The sequence below is a fragment of the Tasmannia lanceolata genome, unplaced genomic scaffold (genome assembly GCF_043159265.1).
Source record: "Tasmannia lanceolata isolate RefF3 unplaced genomic scaffold, GAP_Taslan_0.1 ptg000003l, whole genome shotgun sequence".
Lineage (NCBI taxonomy): Eukaryota > Viridiplantae > Streptophyta > Magnoliopsida > Canellales > Winteraceae > Tasmannia > Tasmannia lanceolata.
Window position 1 is genome coordinate 13,621,038 of NW_027518680.1, and position 13,842 is coordinate 13,634,879.

A 13,842-nucleotide genomic window follows, 5' to 3' on the forward strand; every position below is an offset into this window, starting at 1 on the left:
TGTCAATTCTGATGTTCAACAAAATTGTGTCCCTTAGGATTGGAGACTCTGGTGGAATAACATATTTTCTCTCACAAATAAACCTTGAGGACAAGGTTGCTTGTAAGGGGGAAGGAATCATATGTGCATGTGTTACTATGGTATATATATGATTAACTAAAATGTAGTTATTATGAAGTTAGGGCTTATGGGTTTAGCGTAGTGGGAGTTAGTTGTTGATGATGTGTCTTGTTAGTGGGTGTTGGTTACTTATTAAGTGTTATGTAAGTGGGTTAATTGGGTAGTTATGTGGCACTACCTTTATGCTTGTATTTAAGAAGTTTATGTTAACAAATATGGAGAAAAAAAAATCTACAGCACAAAGGAAACTTTGTTCTAAGAGAGTTGTGGTTCCTCTCAAATCAAGCCATTAGGAGGTTCGGTTGCCTCGAATCAACCATCATCTTCTCTTTTCTCTCTTTTGTTTTTGTTCATTTGTGTCAAAGCGGATTAGAAATCTCTTACCAGGACGAGTTTTTATCTGCTATTTGCCACGTGTGAAGTCCATTTTTTTCCAAAATGCTAATGTGGGACCCACTTCATAGGATACTCCGAACGGTTCATTTATTGGCCCACAGCATAAATAGGTTGTAGCTCCTAGATCATCTCTGTAGGATGATCCTAATCCTCAAATCTATAGAGGTTTCTATAATGTGTGCAATCCCCTTACACATCAGAGGGTTGGGATCATCCTATGGAAATGATCTTTGGATACATCCTATTTCCCAACAATTGAACCGTTTGGATCATCCTATAAAGTGGGCCCCACTGTACTTTATAAAAATTATTGGATTTCACTGAACTCACAGCATAGAAAATCTTGCTGACCAGAAATGAGGTACTTTGCACATGCCTAGTTCTATCGAGTGGCAATATCATTATCACTACTGCTAGCTTTCTATAGGTCCCTCAAATTCTATATAAAGGACCTATAAGGAGCCTCAAAAGAGAGACGAGTCGCCATCGCCATTTTCTCTCACCGTTGCTGTTTTTCGACGGCCTCGCCGGTGTTGCTGTTTTCTCCCTCCGTGCAATCTGACCTTCGGTTGCTGGAAGAGAAAAAACCTCCCGCTTGAGACATGGAACCTCCCGCTTGAGACATGGAACCTCCCGACCCTTGAAAGCAACCCACCTCCTTTCCCCGGAGAGTTGATGGGGAAGGTTGGCCTCTGCAATCTTCTCCCTTTGATTTTTTTTTTAACTTTGTTGGCTCTCTTCGTGACAAATTTCAGGAGGCTAAATGTCTTGGAATGGAGCAAGATGAAGCCAACCCTGGTGTGGCTCTGACCATACCCTCTGGGCAAGAAGATACCCTCTGGCCTTCCTACTCAATCCCAAAGAACAGATTCCTTGAGTGCCCTGATTCCTCTCCGATTGAGGGGAAATCCATAGACTATAATCCAGATACCCACTCTAAAACCGGAACTCGTCTGCACAAAAAACTGATTCGACCTTCCCCTCACGGTAAACCCTCTGGCCCCTCCAGGAAACTACCGGAAATTTTTTCCAACCCAAAACTTCTTGCGCGAAGAACTTGTCTGAGTGAAAAGCGCTCACCTACCTCCCCTGCCAAAACCAAACCAGCCCCACCGCCCCCTACACTGAACCGATATCCCCAGACGAATCCTGGAACCCATTCCCGCCCTCTCCAAAATTCAAATGTAACTCCCCCCACCTTTGTGTTCTCCACCACCCCTCCATCTGCTACACTCAAAGTCCAAAACTCCCCAACTGTTGAACCACCGACAGCCACTTCTCAGGCCCACAAATCCCCATATGTTGACCCCCCTCCTTTGTCTAAAATACTCACCTCCCCCGGAGCTCCCTCTAACCGGGGGACAGACACTCAAAACCCCACTAAACCTGACTTTTCTCTCATGAGACCTTGGAGTACCCTCTTCCAAAAGGAAACCTCTCCAATCCCTCCTACTTTGAATTTTATAAACCCCCATGTCTCTCCTGAAGGAATCGAAAAAGCTAAATTCGGAGCTGATGAAGTCAGTACAGGAGGTGAAAAATGGAGGAACTGCCTTCTTGGCTTTTTTCTTGGGAAAAGACCGTACTTCAGGAATTTGAAAGATAACCTCACAAGGAAATGGAAACTCAAGGGAGAAATGCACCTCATGGCTCTCCATAAAGGATTCTACCTCTTCAAGTTCTCCTGCCCAGAAGACTGTATCTCTGTCCTTGAAACAGAAAATCACTCCTATGCTGGAAAACCCCTCATCATCAAAAGATGGACCCCTAAAGGTCTTCTTGATCAGGGAAAAATAACCAGAGTACCTATTTGGATCAAATTCCCAGGTCTCCCACTTGAGTTCTGGAATCAAAATGGGATAAGCAAAATTGCCAGCTTGATAGGCACCCCCCTCTACATGGACTCCCTTACTGCAGAATGCACAAGATTGAACTTTGCTAGACTCTGTGTTGAAATACAAATTGGAGCCAAACTCCCTGATTCTGTAATCATAGAAACACCTGAAGGAACCCAATCTCAAGAAGTTCTCTACGAATGGAAACCCTCTGCTTGTCCCCAGTGCCTGACCTTCAGTCATTCCGCCAAAGCTTGCCCAAAATCTGTTAGAGAGGAAAAACCAAAAGACAAACAGGAATGGAGAGCAGTAGAAATGCTACCCTCCCCTGATGAGACAACCCAAACCTCAACTTTAAACCCCACTGAAACCTCCATCCCCAACCTAGTCCCAAACTCTAAGAAACCCAATCCAGCATCAAGCCCAAAGAAAACCACAACTCTGGAGAGCAATAAGGATAAACCCATAATCATTTCAAACAAATTTGACATCCTACTCTGTGAGGTCCAAGAAGAAGGAACAGATGAAGGAACTGAGAAAGATCTATCCAATCCTCCTCCAAGACCTGAAATAGAAAAGAGCAACCCAATTAATGGCAAAGGCAAAGAGGTACCGATATCTTCTTCTGGTCTTGTAGCCAATGGAGCCACCAAACCCCCTCCCCACTCTGATAACTCCACGGACTTACCCTCAATGGCAGACCCAGTGAACATCCTGTGTTGTCCCGGACCCTCTCTCAAATCTCCCTCCCCTTTTCAAACCCATCACCCCTCCCCCCATCCATCCCCCCACCCATCTCCCCTTCCCCTGCGTCTGGATCATCAATCCCCCTCCACACTCCCCCTCCCTCTCAATCCTGCTCACCAAAACTTCCCTCTCAATCCTCCCCACTTGCCCAGGACCTGCACCTACCCTATGCAAAACCCCCATCAAGATGCTGCCTCAGTCCCCATTAAAATCCTTCCCTACTCCAATGATCAAGCTAGCAAGCTGGAACATTAGAGGTCTTTGCTCCTCTACAAAGAGAGGATTTGCTCGAGACCTGACTGCCTCTGAAAACCTTGAGATAATCTGCCTCCTTGAAGTAAAAGCTAAGAAGGATGACCTCCTCCCCTTCATTCAGGAAATCTGCCTCGATTGGAATGCTGTTACCAACTACTCTCATGTGATCAAGGGTAGGATTTGGGTAGCCTGGAACCTCCACTACATTAACTTCACTCCTCTGGGGGACTCTGATCATCATATCCATGGAACTGTCCTTCACCTTCAATCACAAACCTCATGCTTTCTCACTGCTGTATATGCTAGTAACTTTGGGATTCTCAGGAGAACCTTGTGGGACAACCTCAACAGATCAAAGCCCCCAAACTCCCCGTGGCTGATAATTGGAGACTTCAACATCATCAGATACATCAGCGAAAAACTGGGAGGAGCTGATCCTAACAGAGAAGACATGAAAGAATTCAATGACTGCATCGATCATTGCTCCCTTCTTGACCTAAAGACTATTGGTCCACTCCTTACCTGGTCTAACAAGTCAAAAAATGATAATCTCAAACTGAGAAAATTGGACAGGGCTCTTGTAAATGATGAGTGGCTCTCCCTTTTTCCACAGTCTTTTGCAGCCAACAAAAACCCCGGCATTTCTAATCACTCTCCAATCATTATCCACTTGCATCCGGAATCCTCCAGGGATCACCCCCCCTTTAGATTTTTCTTTGTTTGGCTGGAAGACCTCTCCTTGTATGAAGTTGTCGAAAGAATGTGGCAAATCAATCTTAAAGGGACTCCCATGTTCAGATTAGTCAGAAAGCTAAAGTTGGTGAAACAAGCTATCAAAAACTGGAATTATAAAATCTATGGAAGAATAGACATCACCCTCCCAATTATCAAGGATCAACTAAATGAAATTCAATCCAAAATTGCCGTTGATCCCACAAACTATTCCCTCAGAGAGACAGAAAGACTCATCAGAGAAAACCTCCTCATTGTAGCAAGGAAAGAGGAAGCCATTGTCAGACAAAAAGCCAGAATCGATTGGCTAAATCTGGGGGACTCCAACACCAATTTCTTCCACTCAGCCATCAACTCAAGAAGGAACATGAACCACATCTACGGAATGACAAAGTCCAATGGAGAAATCTCTACCTCTAAATCAGAGATTGAAGAATCTTTTGTCAACTACTTCAAAAACACCCTTAACTCTACTGACTCTCACTTCTGGCAGGTCCGTGACCCTTTAAAGGTCATCTCCCCCCTTCAAGCTTCTTCCCTTACCGACCCTATCTCCAAAGAAGAAATTGAAAGAGTCATTCACCAAGCGGATGGAAACAAAAGCCCTGGGCCTGATGGGTTCAATGCTGATTTTTTCAAGGCTTTTTGGCATCTCATTGGGGAAGAAGTGACAACAGCTATTCAGAATTTCTTCCATTGTGGTGAAATGCTCTCGGAGCTAAACACCACATTCATCACTTTGATCCCTAAATTAGCTTATGCAACCTCCCCAGACAAATTCCGGCCTATCTCTCTCTGCAATTTCTTATACAAAATTATCACCAAAATTCTAGCTTCTAGACTTAGTGGAGTCATTAGCGACATCATCAGCCCCAACCAGTCAGCATTCATAAAAGGTAGGCTCATTCAAGATAACATCCTCCTTACCCATGATGTTATGCACAACTTCCATTCAAAAGACTCCAAACAAGCCATCTGTCTTAAACTTGACCTCCAAAAAGCTTTTGACAATGTAAATCTCCAAAGCCTTTTGACTTTCATGTCCAAACAGGGATTCAATGATACTTGGTGCAACTGGGTATCTCAATGTATCTCCACCCCCTCCTTTTCTATCCTCCTAAATGGATCCCCTAAAGGCTTCTTCAGTTCCTCAAATGGTTTGAGGCAGGGAGACCCTCTATCCCCCCTCCTATTCACCATTGTCATGGAAATGATGTCTTGTTTCCTAAATGAAGCTCTATCTATTGGCTCTCTTGGAACTCCATTTTCTAGGGGCAAAACAAAAATTTCTCACCTCCTTTTTGTAGATGACGTGATGATTTTTGTAGATGCAAACCCATCCACAGCTAAAGCAATCCTTAGTTGCCTTGATAGATTCAAAATGTGCTCTGGCCTCGACATTAACCGAAAAAAGCGAAATCTTCTTCAGTAAAGCCTGCATCCATGGTAGAGAGACCATCCTTGATATTCTAAAAGTTCCTGAAGGCACCCTCCCAATCAAATATCTTGGTCTCCCCCTTACCTCCTCCAGGATGAACTCTTCTGATTGCATCCCCCTTGTTTCTAAAGTTAGGAAAAAGATCTCCACCTGGTGCAACAAAAACCTATCCCGAGCTGGGAGACTTGAGCTGATCAAATCCGTCCTTAACTCATTTCAGATTTATTGGTCCTCTTCTTTCAACATTCTGTGGGACCCGATCCCGCGAGAGGGGTGGGGCGCGAGCCGCCACGCTCTCTCTTGGTCTCTCGTACCCACGCGATTGGCGTGTGCATTTTAATTATTGATTTTAATTCATCTTTTATGTGAACTTGGGATCACTAAGGCAATCCGAATTCCACACAAAAGAGACTGACAGAGTCGCCACCTAGATGTGAGATCTAGGACCGTAATTAACCAGAAATCTAGACTCGCTACCTGGTTGCAAGAATGGAAGGTATGGGGATTTATCCACCACATGCACCATTCCTGCCCGATAATCGGTCTTCAATTCCAAAAGCTAACTCTTTTAAATTTATTTTAAATGGCTCATTCAACTCTCTATTAATGTACTAACTACGGGACATGCATCCTATGATCTAATTTCAATGTGAATCCTAGATGTGTATCTTGATTTCTTAATTGGTTTGAATTCAATCTAAGTGAAAGTTCTCCTAAAATTCTAATTTCATGGAAAATCCTAAGTGATTTAATTAAGCATTTACAAGAAAATTAATATACAAAACCCCACAATTTGTTGTGGAGCCGACTCGCGGTTGGTATGCCATCAGACATCCAAGCTGCCTACGTACCCAAGCCTCACTGGGATCAGAGTCGACGTAGTTCGGTGCACCTAAGCTAAGCTACTTATGCCTAACTCAACTAAGACACCGACCTAGACGGGATTGACTGTTTCAACAGTTTTAGGAGAAGTTATTTAATTCAAGTTGAGGATTTTATTATCCTAGGATTTCATCTAAGATGCTATATGATTCTTATCTAAATGGAAGTTGTTCCTTAGACTAATGCAGGTTAGCCTACATCCTAGTTTACTAGGCTTGTCCTGGGGAAAGATTGGGTGACTAGTGTAACTAGACCTAGGGCACGGTTGCTATCCATAGCAAACGTACGTGATGAGGCTGGACTCCTAACTCTAAGACTCCTAAAACCTAAGACTCCCTAAAACTTAGGACAAGACACGACACCAGTGTTCCTAAATTGGGCTCTAAGGGTTCTTATGACAGAAACCGTAATCCAACGGTTCCGAAAGACACGAGATGAATCGATTTCAATTCTTGAAGTTAATTAATTTCAGATTTCAAGGATTTTTGGTTTCTGGACATTTAAGGAATACCAATGGTTCTAGGGTTCACCAATTTTGGCCTAGAATGGCATCCACGGAAGGGAATCGTGCGCTCATTCCTTGTGCAATTTAATACTTAGGTTATAGCATCTTATTGCCTGGCATTTCTCAGGATTTTCGTGGACAGTAACCTCGGAGCCAACAACATGCTATAGCTTAAATGTTCAAATTGTCAAAGATCGAGTGCAATAGGGATACGATTATGGATGCACTGGCCAATTTTCCAGGAAAATCTAAAGATCCTAAAATTTCTATTTCAATGGATTTAGGAATTAATATGTGACAAAAATTCAAGGTTCTTTAGAAACTTTATGATGATTTTTAATTAATTTCGAATTTTCAATGAATTTTATCAATTTTAAACTATATGAGTGATTTTACAAGTGAAATTATTGCAAATGACTTTGAAATGAATTGAAACTTCTACAGAAGCAAGATATGATGGGATGTAGCTTACTGGAAGATTTTTGCAGATTTTTACATTCAGCTCATATTTAATTTTGATTTAACAATAACGAGACCAGATTGCAAAAATAACACAGAAACTACTAGAAATAGAAATCTAAATTCATTGAAATTTGTACAGTAGTAAGATATAAGTAAACGTAGCATGCTGTGAGATTTTCTATCAATTTCGGATTTTTCAATTTTCAGATCAGATTATAAATTAACACTACATCCCATAGGAAACAAGATCCAAATAAATGAAAAATTTTACAATAGCAAGAAATATGAAATATAAGACTACTGTAAAAATTTTGAGAATTTTAATGGTGATCTGATGTCAGTAACAATTCTCACAAAATCTGATAATTTTCAAAGAAAGCATTAAATAATATATCAAACAGAATCCAAAAATTCTTAAAAATTCATGGTAGAATGTATCAGTACCATATTATTTTCCCACGAAATTTCATTAATTTTGGAATGCATTTAGTATATATTTTATTTTTCTTCATCGTAAAGATATTTTTGAAGAGTTTTACATTTTTAAAAACACGATTTTCGAGGAAATTACGACTCCGGAAAACGTCCTTTAATCTTGTTCTGATATGATGAACACAAGAAAAATTTTAAATTCCAAAAAATAGATCATCCTGAGATGGCTATTTTTTCGAATTTTGTAATTTCTGAGCCATTATTTTAAATAAAATTCCACTTATCACTCAAATTTTCAAAATCCTTTGATTCAATGTCCGATCCAATCCGATGGTTATTTTAGTCTATTTAAATAGATCAGTGTATTAAATTTCGGGACGAATCGGAATTGAAACACTCATGTAGATCGTGATTTTGAGCAAACACATATAATATTGAATTAAATTCAATTAAATGCTAAAAATCGTGCAAAAATACATAAAAAAAATATCAAATAATCCTGGAAAAATCTGAGAATAGTGCACCTACCTGTGATGGAGATTTTGGGTATCATTTGAATAGGACAAGATTTGAAGGCGGGGATATGGAGGATTTCTCTAGTAGTTTTCTTTGAGTCTTCTTCCTCTTTTTTTCTTTTTTTTTTCACTGCGGAGAGATGGAGGGTGACCGAGAGAGATGACACAGAGAGAGAGAGTTGAGAGAGATAGAGATGGAGGGAAAGAGAGAGAGAGTGAGAGAAAGAGTGAGAGAGAAGTCGAGGGAGAGATGACAGAGAGCAATAGAGCGAGATATGACAGAGAGAAGGTGAAGGAGAGAGTGAGAAATAACAGAAATGAGAGAGGGTAACTGAGAGATGACAGATAGAGAGAGAGGAAGTGAGCGTGAGAGATAACAGAGGTGAGATTGAGTTAGAGAGATAGAGATAGAGAGGGGGAGAGAAACAGAGATATATAGAGGGAGAGGGAAAAATAGAGAGATAGAGAATGAGCGAGAGTCCGAGAAACAGAGAGATAGAGAATGAGCGAGAGTCCAAGAAACAGAGAGAGAGAGAGAGAGAGAGAGAAAGAGAGAAAGAGAGAGATAACAAAAAAAAAAAAAACAGAGTATTCAATACTCTATTTTTTCACATTTTTTTGTTTCGTTTTTTTTTTTTTTTTATATAGGCTGCTGTTGGTGGGGATGAGATGGGCTGTGGAGGAGGGGTTCACAGAGAGAATCAAAACCGTGGGAGAAGGTAGGGGAGAGCCAAAAAATAGAGGGTGAGGGAGAGCTTAAGATGAGGGTGAGAATGAGATCTTTTTTTTTTCGTTTTTTTTTTCTCCCCAAAACCGGCACTCTGTTTTCGTAGAAAAAGATCAATCTCTCGGCTGTGCTTGAGGAGAGGTTAGAGGGCTTGAGAGAGCTTGAGTTGAGAGATGAGAAAAAGCTTGAGTTGAGAGAGAGAGAGAGATCTGTTGAGAGCTTGCGAGAAAAAAAAATGAGATGGGAGAGCGAGAGCTGTCGGGAGCTTGTTTCTTTTTTTTTCTTGAATAGAGACGAGAGCTCCTCCCCTTCCACACTGCCGCCCATCCTCTTTTTTGCCCGACCAAGAGTTTAGAAAAACTCCTCAAAATAGAATGTTGCTCCCTTTTAAAAAATTGTCTTTCTCTTTCTTCTTCTTTTCTTTCTTTTTTTTTCTTTTTTTTTGAGGATGGTTCCACCTTATTGCTGTTTTCTACATTCTCACCCATACGGGCATGTTGCAAAATTAGAAAGCACAAGTATAGGCGTGTTGACAAATTAAAGGCCACTATTCCCCAATATTATTCTTGTAAGCCCAATGGTTTCCACCTTGGCATTCCCATCTTATTTTGATGATTCCAATACACAAGTGATTTATGATCACTAATGTGTTTGATTGTCTAAGTTGTAGATCACATTGGTGCTAAGACAACATTGCTTGGATTGAGGCCAAGAAGCACTCATTGGACCACTTCATGAAGGCCAAAGACATCAAAATCCAAGACAAATGAAGACTTGAATAATCCATTGAAGATCAAGTTATATTAGATTGTATTAAGATCCAATCTTAGTTTTAGATTTGAAAGGCATAATTAAGTAAATAAACACACACCCTAAAAATATAAGTGATTGTATTTGTGGAGTTCCAACACCTTGGAACCCTCATAGCAATCCCATCTTGGTGTTAAGTTGGAAGCCCAAAAAACAGAAATGAAAATCTGCTCAGACATAGGCTTCTCGGAACTCCGAGAGTTTTTCTCGGAACTCCGAGAAATGGTCCAGTGACATTTTTTCATCTTCTGTTTGAATTCCCGGAACTCCGAGATTTTTTCTCGGAACTCCGAGAAATATTCTCGGAACTCCGAGAACACTACAACGGTCGGAAAAATGGCCGTTGGGAATTTTGCTGGAATTACCACAATGCCATTGAACGGTCATATTTTGGTTTTCCTATATATATGGGCATTCCAAACATTACAATAATCAATCTTAACACTCTAAAAACCTTCTTGAACATCCTTTGAGTGAATCAAACTTGTTTATGCCTCTCATCATCAAAGATTAGGATTTGGATCATAGGCTCAATTTGTACATCTTCTACCATCTTGTAAACCCTTGTGAGGGATTGTTTTTGTTCTTTCTTTCTTTTCGAGAACTTGTATTGGGCGAGTGTTCGGAGAAGCGTAGCCCACTCTCCGTGGTGAAGATCGCCACCAAGGTTAAAGGTGGTTGGAATTTGTAATCGGTACCGATCTTCGCCGAAGTTAAGAAGATCACATAGTGAAGCCATCAACGGGTTTTTGTTGGTGGAGTGGAGTAGGCCTCGCGTTTTGAGGACCGAACCACTTTAAATCTCGGGTGCACTCTCTCTTATCTTTTGCTCTATATTTGCATTTGCACCTTTAGATTTAACTTGTGTGCTTGAATTTATTTTCTTGATCTCTTAATTTCCAATTGGGTTTGAGTTTTTCAAAGGATTAAAACTTGGTAGAAACCTAATATTCTCACTCCTCATTTGTTGCCATTTCGGGACCACCCTTGGATTTTCAATTCTCCATTTCCTTTTTCTTTTAACATGCAAAAGAGAATAATTCCCAAAATGAATGCCATATTATTGCAGGTTATTAGAAGCTTTCTATCATGGCGGGTCCCACTGAATTTTGAACAAATTCGTATGCCTCTTGGCTTCAAATATATGGACTCGTTCAATACTAGCTAAATTATGCATCTTCCCCCATGATTCTCAAAATCAGTAGGGCCCACTCCAAGCTTGGCCGAATGACCTGAGATCATTATGAGTGTGCACTCATAGACGCATGGGCTGATCCGACCCGTCCAAATAATGCGAGCCTTAATACATGAACTAGTTGCTCCCCCTCCAATCGATTTCATGGGTTGATCCAAACCGCCCAATTGATGCATCACAATTTAAATTGGTTGTGCTCCCAAAATGACCTCCATTGACTAATCCGAGCCATCCAATTAATTACACCTAGCAACCCACCTCCATAAGATAAACCGAATTATCTGTTTGATGTGCCACAACACAATACATTGTGCTCCAAGAGTCTTCTCCACGGGATGATCTAAACCGTTCATTAGGTGGACCACTTCGCACAAACGGATTGCGTCCCATAGGCTATTTTTGCGGGCTGATCTGAGCCGTTCAATTACTAAGCCATGGCACAAATTGGGCTTCGAAGTGATTTAGCAACCTTTTCTATAAGATGACCCTAACTGTTCGTTTAATGGGCCATGTCATGAATTGGCGCGCTCTTAGAATCATTTCTATAAGATGATCCAGAGCCGCTCATTTGATGGGCGACAACTTGATGATCTTGACCGTTCAAATAACGGGTTGCAATGTGCACTAGTGAACCGCACCCCTTGAATCACTTTTATTGGATCAGAATAAGTTCAAAAACTCATTTTTCATTAAAAACAATGTGCGGGCCCCCTGTTTGATTCAAATCTAAACAAATGTTCAATGCAGGCCTACCAAACGGGTCTAAATTCTCCCTTGCTCGGATTCTCGTGAATAATCCTTCTCAACACTTAGCGGGAAGAAAAATGCAGAACATTGCGGGAATGATCGGAAAGATTGAGAAAACATAAAAGGCGGACACGGGAATGGGAAACACTGAAAAAGGATAACAAAACACTAACTTCTTTGTTGATTACAGCAGAGCAAAATGGGGTGTCTACACATTCCAGCTGGGGTGTTAGATGATATTGAAAAAATCCTGAGAAATTTCTTTTGGAGTGGAGAAGATAGGCACAAACAATTTCATGCCATCTCTTGGGCGGTCATTTGCACTCCCAAAAGAGAAGGGGGAGTTGGTCTGAGAAGAATCAGAGACACCAACCGTATTGGCCAAATGAAACAATTCTGGGGGCTGATATCGAACAGGAAATCCCTATGGAATGACTGGGTCCAACTCAAATACTTAAAAAAACAAAGCATTTGGCAAATGAAGATGCCCAGTCATCCTTCATGGGGATTTAAGGGAATCCTCCAAACCAGGGACACCATGAAAAATCACATTTGCTACTCTGTTGGAACAGGGGAAAACATCAACTTCTGGGACCACCCTTGGCACCCTGAAGGGACTATATCCAACCAATCCTCTTCTGCCTCACTTCTAACCAATATCAGTAAGAAAACCAACCTAAGTAGCATTCTCCTTAATGGCATCTGGGATCAGATGTTATCATTTCTTCTACAATCATCCATCCTGGTTACCCTGATAAAGCTATTTGGAAACCTTGCTCAAATGGTATTTTCACCTCAAAATCAGCCTGGAACGAAGTCAGAATCAAAGCGCAGAAAGTCCCCTGGTGCTCAACCATTTGGTTTTCAGGAAACATACCCCAGCATGCTCTCACAACATGGCAAGCCATCAGCAACAGACTCCCAACAAGAGACCGTCTGTGTTCCATGGGTACTACAACTGATCAAGCTTGCCTTCTATGTAACTCTGGGCTTGAATCAATAAACCACCTTTTCTTTCAATGCACCTTCTCCAAATGGATTTAGATCTTTCTGCTCTGGAGATTTAAATACAAAAGGAAAATTGGCAAATCTCTGTGTGATGAAGAAGCATGGGTGAGAAATCAATTCAGGGGCTCAAACCAAACTACCATTGCCATGAAAGTCTCTTTTGGGGCAGCCATATACTGTATATGGCAGGAAAGAAATTCAAGACTCCACGGAGGTACCCCAACACACAAAAGAGATATTCTTCATTTGATCATCGACAAGATTCAATCTAGAATTAGATTCCTCCACCTCCATGACAATCATTCCCCCAGAAGTCTCCAAGTTGCTCTCCATTTCAATATCCCTATCCATCTGAAACCTGATCTTATCCGAACCTGCTCCTGGATCAAACCCCCTGTCGGTGTTGCCAAAATTAACACTGATGCATCCCTTTCTGTTAATGGTGCCTCCTTGGGAGGTCTCATTAGGGACCCCAACTCTGTCCTCGCCCTCTTCTCTATTCCTGCTTCTGGAGACGACATCACAATCTTGGAACTGAAAGCTATTGACTATGGATTATCTTTGGCTCAGGAAAAAGCCCTCATCAGAATCTGGGTTGAATCTGACTCCCTCAATGCTATCAATATTATCAACTCTCAAGCCCCCTGCCCATGGAAGGCCCTCACCTTGTTGGACAAAATCTACCTTGGTCTGGCTGACTTTGTTGACTGGAAAGTCACTCATGTTTGGAGAGAAGCAAACTCAGCTGCTGATTTCCTTTCAAAAGAGGACTGCCCTTGCAAGGGAGAAGACATCCCTCCGTCGTCCATCCCAATCTCTCTCAAAGATATTATTGCATCTGATTCCGCTGGAGTCCCCTACACAAGGACATAGCTCTGTATCTCTTATGTTTTTTATTGTCTCTTTTGTTCTTTTTGTTTCCTGGGAGCATGTTCCCCGCCTGTTGGCCTTTGAGCCCCCTTAGATTGTAATTCTCTTTCTCATTAATTTTAGCCGGTAGGGGTCCGCCTAACCCCAACTTACTTACCAAAAAAAA

General features: G+C 41.4%; 2 protein-coding genes across 2 annotated transcripts; both read left to right on the forward strand.

Moving 5' to 3' along the window:
* Positions 1 to 1,289: 1,289 nt before the first annotated feature.
* LOC143865668 (uncharacterized) lies at positions 1,290 to 12,801 on the forward strand. The gene is made up of 4 exons (XM_077375888.1): positions 1,290 to 2,979; positions 3,251 to 5,163; positions 8,968 to 9,038; positions 12,216 to 12,801. The coding sequence occupies exons 1-4, from the start codon at positions 1,290 to 1,292 to the stop codon at positions 12,799 to 12,801; spliced, it is 4,260 nt and encodes a 1,419-aa protein (XP_077232003.1).
* Positions 12,802 to 12,953: 152 nt separating this feature from the next.
* On the forward strand, positions 12,954 to 13,679 carry LOC143865684 (uncharacterized). Its single transcript, XM_077375889.1, has one exon. The coding sequence runs from the start codon at positions 12,954 to 12,956 to the stop codon at positions 13,677 to 13,679; it is 726 nt and encodes a 241-aa protein (XP_077232004.1).
* The last annotated feature ends 163 nt before the right edge of the window (positions 13,680 to 13,842 follow it).

Excerpts from the sequence above, each read along its gene's own strand:
- LOC143865684 (XM_077375889.1), top strand. The coding sequence starts at position 12,954 with ATGAAAGTCTCTTTTGGGGCAGCCATATACTGTATATGGCAGGAAAGA.
- LOC143865668 (XM_077375888.1), top strand. The coding sequence starts at position 1,290 with ATGGAGCAAGATGAAGCCAACCCTGGTGTGGCTCTGACCATACCCTCT. Across the intron at positions 2,980-3,250 it reads GGTACCGATATCTTCTTCTG|GACCTGCACCTACCCTATGC; the intron begins GTCTTGTAGCCA and ends CCACTTGCCCAG. Across the intron at positions 9,039-12,215 it reads AATCAAAACCGTGGGAGAAG|GAAATCCCTATGGAATGACT; the intron begins GTAGGGGAGAGC and ends GATATCGAACAG.